The sequence below is a fragment of the Strix aluco genome, chromosome 2, assembly GCF_031877795.1.
Source record: "Strix aluco isolate bStrAlu1 chromosome 2, bStrAlu1.hap1, whole genome shotgun sequence".
NCBI lineage: Eukaryota > Metazoa > Chordata > Aves > Strigiformes > Strigidae > Strix > Strix aluco.
In genome coordinates, this window is record NC_133932.1 from 34,721,284 (window position 1) to 34,730,266 (window position 8,983).

Sequence of the window (8,983 nt, forward strand, 5' to 3'; positions counted from 1 at the left end):
ATGAACATACAGAGTCAGAGCAGCAGCCACCTCCTGCCTCTCATTTTCTCTGTCTTCAATCAGGTGCCGGAACTATTTTATTGCTCCAGCTTGTTCTGATTCAGGTTATGGTTTGCACAAATTGCTGCTGTCATTTTAACATAAGTGGGTATGGGAATACTACAGCCACACTGAGCATTCTGAGGAATCTTAACCTTTAATCTGATTCAGCTGCAGCCAGAACTCTGTGCCTGTGGTCATCTGACTTCAGCTGGCTTTGTGGTGTTCAGAGCTGACTCCAAACCAAGAGGTGCAACATACCAAGGTGTAGCTGTCCAGCTCCTGGCAAGGTGCTGTAAGCAGTCTTGGAAAGTGTTTGCCAAGAATTTCACCCCTCCAAAATGGTCACGAGGTACTGCACAGAGCAGTGGCAGAAATTCTGAACTTCACAATAGAGTTTCCATGTGCATGAAGAATACAGACCTTCCAGACACAGTTCAGACCAATTAAATAATCATGTTTTATCAAGTTTTATTTAAAAAAGGCTTTCTAAAATACAAAAGACCTCTTCCTTTATTTCTTTCAAAAGTCCTTTGAATGATGGGTGATGTGCAATAGTTGTTGGCTGTGATGTTCAACTAGATTATACCCCTCCTGGTGCTGCACAGGTGCCACCTGTGTAGACCTGAATGAAGTACAGCAACTGCATGTTCTCTTCCAGTCAATGGCACTAGCATACCTAGGACTTCCAGGTATAAGCATAATCCTTCATTTCCAGAAATCGGACAGAAGATTTTCCCAATGTTGGACACTGACTCAGTTGATCCAAAGTCTTAGGATGCAGTCCACACGTAGGAAGATCTTTGCGTACAGCTTCCTGTGGAAATTCACATCAAGAACAGAGATAAGGAATAGGTATTTCTGTCTGAAATACCTGTAGTTCTTGATGTTCACTGGTGTACCTCTGGGGAACTCCTGAAAAGCTCATTTTTCCTGGGATGCCATTTCTGAGGGAATGACCAGCCCCAAGGGCTCCCAGCTGGTGATCACGAGTAATTGGGTGTAAACCCATGTATTAAGGGAAAGTTTTGTGTCACTCAGTGTCCTATGGTTTGTGATAAAGATACTATTCCTAACAGGAAAGATCGTCTCTGCTAGTTTCCTTACCTTATTTAAGGCAGGGCTTGCAGTGTCGAGATGAGTGTTAAACACGGCAGTGGGCTCATGGGTATATAATACAGCAGAGAACGCTCCCCTCTGCGCGGCCTTGAGCAGCATTGTCAGTGAGTGCAGGGAGTGAGGCAGGACGGGGCCTACGATCTCCAGACTGAATATATCCTCATAGGCCAACTGAACCCTGGCTTTGGCATTTAGACTGCGAGCCTGAAGAAAAGACCAGACAGCATTAGTTTTTGACGTGCCAAATCAAGTCCTACTTTCATTTACTTTAATACTGCAGTGCCACAGTCCCACTGAAAGTTAAAAATGCTTTTCAATATTGCCAACTTACTGTTCAATGCATTAGAATTATGTATTGAATAGTATATTCTAGTATAATACTAGTATATAGTATTAGAATAATGGTTTTACTATCTTTGTAACAACTCCTAAAATGTACCAACTGTGATATGCAGGAATGCTACACAGTATTAAGAAAGTTAACTGCAGAAGAACAGTTTGATGAACTACTGCTCTGGGGGAAGAAGACTGTGCTACCTGTACTACCAGCATATCCTTTCATACCCACCCCTCTTCTAGTAAGAGATGGTGAGCCATGGTTCCGAGGCTCCTGCATCGCAAGCAGCAGTGATACAGTCTGAGACCCGTAAGATCTCAGGAGAATCTTTTAACAACCGTTTTAGTACCTGGGAAGTCTGCTTAACCTCTTATTTATCAGGATGTGAAGAGTGGAAATACTGGGATTTCAGTTTAGCAGCAGAGATTGATGTGGATAGAGACGATTTAGGAGGCAGTCTGTATCACAGTCAAAAGGTTAACTCGGGCTACCGCAACAAAAACTACTCTGCTGTACCTGAGGGAAACCGTACAAAGGCAGCGTCTAATTTACTGAGTGAAGAAACAACTTTATTTTCTTAGAAAAGAGACAGTGTGTTACTTACTTTGAGTGTTTGCATTGTTCCGCCTCGGAAAGCAACAGGGGACAGTAAAGTTGGTGGAAGCCCTGCTTGTGGACCTGCAACAGCCACTAGGCTCTTACAGTTTATCAAGAAGTTCAGCAAGGTGAATGTGTTTGTTCCTTTTACTAATGCGAGGGACTCGGGTTTGTGATCCATCTGTACCTCATGCTTTTCCTTACGACTGTATTGACTGGAGTCAAAGGAAAGGCGTGAGGAAGGGAAAAGCATCAGTGCACCAAAGGAAGAATCGGAGCAGTGCAACTCCAGAAGAAACTCCCTCCCCCTGACCAATCAAGTCATTTAAACAAAAAAACCACAAAACAACCCCACCCAGCTTTACACTGATTCAGATTTGTTCATCAAATATTAAGCAGCATCTTAAACCTGACTTCTGATTTCATTATTAGAAACCTCAGGTGCTCTGAATACAAATGGAACCAGGGGAAGAGAGAGTTTATCGGTCGCTCTGAAACACCTACAGGTTCTGGACAACAGCTGTTCTGGTTTACAGCTGTCCCCCTACTATGCCACACTACTTCCAAGTGTAAACCTAGCCTAAAATAACATACATGCTTTAAAAAAATTAAAAAAAGCTAATGAGTCTTGCCAGTGAACCTATATGAGGTGACAAAATCAGATTGTGACCTAATGGATCTTGGATCTTACAAAGTTACACTAACAATTCACAATGGCTTTTCCTTCAAGAAGAAAAGCATCTAGAAATACTTGTCATAAAGGAACTCGAAAAGACATGCGGAGTCTCTTAATATGCAGTAATGTGAGGATTAGTATTTGGAAATAAGGTCTCAAAAGCTTTTATAAAACTTAAATCTATACCCACAAGATTACATCTGCACGGTTTTCCAGCATCATACATCTTGATGTGCAAAGAAAGGATACAGTTTAATAGAAATAGCATCTGGTTTCTTAACCTTGTCTTTGACTCCCATCTCCTCAAGCCAGGAGAAACTTTCATCATCATCATCATCGCTTGGAGCTGGTTCCCTGGGAAACACAGAATCAGTGTTAGGAAGGCAATACTTCCTACAAAGGTCTTCCAAATGGAATGTGCAGGAGTCTGTAGATGCCCCTGAATTCTAGCATTGTAGAAGACTTATTACATACTCTCCATCTTCCACACTGTTGCGCACTTCGAGGTTTTTAGCAACTTCTGTTTCCATATTCACTTCAGAGTTTTTTTGTTTCCTGGTTCTACTTTCTTCTACCAAAGGTAAAGAAAACTCTATGCCTTGGACAGAGGAGGAAAGCAAGCAATGAATGGTTTTGTAACACAGCTAATGCACTTTTATCAGTTATTCAAATCCTCATTGGACTGGCTTCACCTTACCTTCACTTCTCATGGCTTCCCTTAAACCTCTAGTTGTGGGAGAAACTACAGCTGTGATAACATCACTTCCCGCAAGACCGGCTGCACGGAACAGGACAGTAAACTGGTAGGTACATACATAGAAGTAGGGACACAGCTGGGCTTTGAGCAGATTGTACAGCGAAGTAAAGCTGACAGACCTGCAAATTAGAGTAAAACAGTTCTGTAATGAAGTTAATTCTTTGCTGTTGACACATCAAACTGGATTTGGCTGGCTGTTAGTGATGTGTACTCTGCACAGGTCTGAGAGCACACTGAATGATTAGCCAGATTTTCAGATGTGCTCAACATCTAAGAAGCTGCACTTTGAAATGCTGCCTGTGCGTGATTGCTGTGCTCTCCTGGCACACTTGCTTTCTAGCACATGGGTTTACCTGAAACATCAAAGGCAACCTGCTAAAAGGATTTATGGAATTCGACCCAAATCAACAACTGGGATTGGAGAGGGGCATTTAACACAAGAAGGTAGCTTTAGTCTTACATTTCCTTAACCTGGGACTCAAAATAACAAGCATTCTAGCTGGAAAAAAAAAAAAAAATTTAAAAAGCTTTCCCACGGAAAGAACTTGTGCGTTACTTAAAACCCCATTGTCTTAACCTTACCGAATACATTAGTTGTTTGGTTCCACTTACCAGTCACTCATTAGCACTTGTTGCAAGGCTTCATCCTGTGACCAAGGACTAGCCTTTCCAACTATTTTCCTATCTGCTCCAATCCGAGGGAACAGCTGCAGCCATGGCAGTGAAGGGTGAAGCCAGTAAACGAGGCTTTGCTGAAAGGCACAACGCAGTTCCGTCGACAGTTTTGGTTCCTAGATGTCAAAAAGTATTTTATGAGGACAGTAATGCTTTAATTAAGGCAGCATTGCAAGTGATGGGTTAAAAAATATGACACTAAATACTAAAAAATATTCCCAGGCTTGTGAGTAAGCCAGACTGAAGAAACATGGACAGAAACTGGCAACTACTCCATGGCTGAAGTTAAATCACCACTCACCCCTGTTTGCCACTGTGAGTACAAGCCACGGACAGAATTAAATTAGTAGCCTAAGTGAGCCTTATTCTTAATGCAAGGAAGACCAAATCAAAACACAATCAAGCTTTCAGTGCCAGCATGTTTAAGGAAAGGTGCAAAGGTACATTCTTCTTTCTAAAGCTGGAACTTTGAGCTACACTCAAAGTATTACCTGTATGCTCTGTGGCAAGTTTGTTTCTGTAGCTCTACAATGCTGAGCAAATCCTTGAGCTTCCTCTTGTGCTTTTAAATGTTCTGCCCAGGTAAACGGTTTGGAAGACATAAATAGAAGTCGTGTTTTAATACTCCAGTCTGCAGGAAATTCATATTTTGGTGAGGTGGGAACTTCAGGTACAGCAACAGGTAAACGAAGGGCCTTACAAAACAGAAATAGCATCAGTTAACCCACAGAAAAATTTAGAAAACCCATATGTAGCTACCTACTTATATTTTAGCAAGGTTAGGTCTCCTCCCATGCTGATTCAATATGCTTTTCCTGGCAGGCAGACCAGATACTTGTCTACGGCTATTACACGTAACATCTTGAGTTTAGTAGCCTATAAAAAGACAAGTTAAACCTGTGGTCTCCTGCAATTTTTTGTACACTTCAGTGCAACAGCAAAAATGCCTAGCTCATTTTGATCCCAAGGAAGTACAGGTGTTAAGAGATACTTAAAAAAAAAGCTTTTGCAGACAGATTTTCTGGATTCCAAGTTACGCAGAGTTTGACTGCTCATAGGCTAACCAAAGTCACTGTTTCTACTCAACTTATTATTTTAGTCAGTAGCAGATTCTGGCACTCTATTGCTTATAAAAATGCAGAATAGGGTTTGCATTCACAGGAGTCTTCCCAATAAACTAGGAACAGATAAAAGGATGAATGATTCAAAAAAATAAAAGTCAGACTTAAGTTTATGAAGACAAGAATTTCCATGCCAAAACAGTTACTTCATTTCATCCTCTCTTGGTGATTGTAATCTCAAATGCTTCTTAGAGGATGCAAAAAACCCCACTGGGGAGCTCTAGGGTAGTTTGTTCTCTTTGAGAGGTCATTTTTCTATTCTGCTTAACTTAGTCTGAACTTAAGTTTCTGAACCTGTAACAACGTTAGATGTTGTCTGCTTGAAACTCTCTTTCAAGGACTGGTTTTCAGGCATTCTCTTTCCTATGTGCCTGGTGAAGCTGTTTGTTCCCTTCTGCAGCTGAATAAAAGACTGCAGGAGATGTATTACTTTGAAGAACATTCTTATCTCAACAAAATAGAAAACTAAGAAACTGAAGAACTGTAGTAAACATTGTAATTAAACTGGAAGATGACAACCACCTCAGTCAACTAGAACTACAACGGTAGCAATGTCAGGCCGAAGGCTGGCTTTTAAAAGACTGTCACCATAACAGTAAATGTCAAGGCAATTTACGACATTTTCTTGAACGCTGACGTTTTAGTACATCGTTTTATACAGAGATGGGCCATCAAATATTAAGTTAAACAGTTTCAGCTTTTCTGTGACCTGAGAACCACTAAAAACGTTTCAGAAGCAGAATGCGCTGTTTCATACATCGGTTAGGGTGAGGATGTCGGTTCTTTCAGAGGGCTCTGCTCTCTGGGCGGGCTTATCTTCACAAACAGGCTCTAAAAGCTGGATAAAAAAGGAGCGTAAGAGCACAAAATACGAACCAGGTTGATAATTTAAAAAACCGCCCCTTGCAGTGAAATTTCGAGTGATACTAAGCACATACAGGCTGCAAATACCCACCCTGCGGCGCGACCAAAGGGCACCTACCCAGTGAAGTGCACTGGCTCGGTTTCAATCGATGTGCAAAGCTGAGGCAAGCCCCAGGCTCGGGGGCTGGATTTCTGGGGGGGCTCCGGGCCGGGGCTGCCGCGCCCGGCCGAGGGCGACGGCTGAGGGCGCCAGCGCGGAGGCCCCTTCTCTGCCCAGGGCGCCCTTCCCGTTTCTGCCCTCGCCTCTCCGGCCCCACTTCGCCGCGGGGGAGACAAACCCCGGCCCTACCTGCCAGAAGGGCGCTGCCGAGGGGGACCCGCCCGCCGGCGGCCGCCGGGCCGGCTCCAGCGGCTGCAGGGTGCCGGCCGCCCGCGGCGCGTTGTCCAGGCTGGAGAAGGGGTTGCGGCGGGCGGGTGCGGTGGGGGCCCGCGGGGCCGCGCCGCAGGCCGGGGGAGCGGCGGCAGCGACGGGCTCGCTCCTCCGCAGCCGTTTGCGCTTCAGCCGCAGCACCGCCGGCGGCTTCTTGAAGCCGGGCGAGTACCCGGGCACGGCGGGGGCGGCCATGGCCGGGCGGCGCGGAGCTGCCGGGCGGGAGAGGCTGTCCCGGCTTGGCGCGAAAAGGCGCGAGCTCCGCCCCCGGGCGGTGCTGAGGGAACGCGGCCGTCGCCGCCATTTCCGCCGGCCCGCGGAAGAGCCCCGGGGTGTCTGAGGGGACGGGCCAGTGCTTCCCGCCAGCCCCGGGGACCGCGGCCGCTGCTCCGCCGCCCCTCCCCACCCCGCCTCGGGTTGTAAATAAAAAAAAAAGCGTTACTGCTAAAAAACGTAAATTCTGAAACCTGCCTGAACTTCTCCAGGTCAGTATCAAGGAAATCGCCACATGGCTGCACCAGGACAAAAATCACATGTGAAGATACTAGAACATGGTCCCAGTCGTGTGAAATGTGAGACTAAACACACACTGTGCATATTTGGGGTAGAAAGCTAGTACTGACTGCAACCCGAGGCCCTAGCCAGGGTTCACGCTGGAATATTTCACTTCAGACTTGCAGAAAGTCATCCATCCGCTCACCACCAAAAAGTGGGCAGTAGGTTTCAGCCCATGCTAGACAGATGCTGCTTTGTGAAACACACCTCTAAAGGCTATTAAAAAAAACAATGATGGATTGTAAAACTAATCCAGAGGCAAGGCTGGTTTTGAAGACATGTGGCTGCCCTTAACAGCAGTCTGTGCATCATCCACCTGTCATCTTGGCTGTGTGGGGCTTGAGGTCTCCAGAGCAGAAGCATTGTCAGTGAATCCAGGGCAACGGCCTGAGCCTCCTGCCATTATTAGTGCTCCAGGAGACCACGGGCAGCCTTCTCAGGGCTGTCAGATCAGCGTACAGGTAGCAGCGAGGCACATACGACTTTCTTGTCAAAGCTACAGACGAATCGGCAGCCTCTCCCCTCTGTGCTGGGGAGCCTTGCTCTCATGCTCAAAACTATTTTCTGCTTTCTTCTGTCAGGGGATGTGCAAGAGAGGAAGCAATTGCTTAGGAAGCCTCATGAACCCTCTTGTTCAAGTAGATGCCAATCTAAAGCTAGCATTATTAAAGAGATGAGAAAACACTGAGACATCTCAGCCAGCTAAATGCACCAACAGGCAGCTTAACACCCAAAGTACAAAGAAACATTTGCTTCTTAACTTGATCCATCTGAAAGTCTAGACCACTTCAAGCAATAGCTAGCCTTAGTCTGTTGTACATGGAGTTCAAAAGGCATTTATAGATGTAGTCAGGAGCAACATACCTGCTGAAAAAGATCTAATAGAATAAAATATATACTGTAAAAATCTTTCTTCTACAGTTCTGTCAGTGGTTGTTCCAGTTTTTATACACCTTATTTTTTAACTCCTTTCCTTTGATCTACTTTATTTTGCAAACATTTAGGCTAAAATGAATGACATCGGAAAAAATAAAAATAAGCAAAGCTTCAGAATAAATGTCAAACTAATAGAGGATTCACATGCTTTAGACTTGTGTGTACACATGCATAAAAGCTTCACTTATTTTCAAGGCTGCATTACATCACATTAGTAGTAAAATACAATTTACTCGTGCTTTTATGTGTTCCCCTTGCATCATTTATCAAGAACCTACTACAGGTCTGATGAATGATAGAAGATCTATTAATCATGGTTCTAGATAATCTTTTTCACTCAAATGTTCCAACTTCTTACACTGGTTTAAAGTGCTAGTGTCCACCGTTTGAGCCATCCACACAGTGAAAATGAATAGCACAGTTGAACAAAAAAAATATTTTTGGTCTCAAATAAGAGCAGGTAAGAAGCCTGCTTTGAAGAAAGAAAACCAGCAGTTCCTTCCCTACTGCTTATTTACAGATGGTTCATGGTAATGGAGAATGTTGGATTAACAGATTTGATCTGTGCTAGGCATAGGACTGAGGTTAAAAGAGGGGAAGTGAAAGTACACACCATAGGAAGGTCTTGCTGGAAAGATATCAAAGATAACGTTACAGTAACAAGATACATAAAGCGCCTCAAACATCTGAATGACATGATTGTATCAGCTTATGGACTCTAGATCTACTAGGTTTACTGCCTGGTTGCTAAAATGAAGAAAATCAGCTGTGGGCGGAACTCTTATTGTCAATAATATGTCCTTCCCCTCCAGCATCCTTGCCCATTCTGATGGTTTTGCCCGTCTTTCAATTAAATAACAATTTTAAATGTGGAGTA

The 8,983-nt window shown here is 44.3% G+C and overlaps 1 protein-coding gene across 1 annotated transcript; it reads right to left on the reverse strand.

Annotated features, from left to right (window-relative positions):
* Nucleotides 1-493: 493 nt before the first annotated feature.
* DONSON (DNA replication fork stabilization factor DONSON) lies at nt 494-8,009 on the reverse strand. Its single transcript, XM_074814275.1, has 10 exons — nt 6,535-8,009; nt 6,079-6,159; nt 4,692-4,895; nt 4,138-4,316; nt 3,466-3,644; nt 3,243-3,366; nt 3,018-3,122; nt 2,100-2,298; nt 1,147-1,362; nt 494-856 (listed from the first exon to the last, which is right to left on the reverse strand). The coding sequence occupies exons 1-10, from the start codon at nt 6,808-6,810 to the stop codon at nt 719-721; spliced, it is 1,701 nt and encodes a 566-aa protein (XP_074670376.1). The 5' UTR covers nt 6,811-8,009; the 3' UTR covers nt 494-718.
* Between the last annotated feature and the right edge of the window lie 974 nt (nt 8,010-8,983).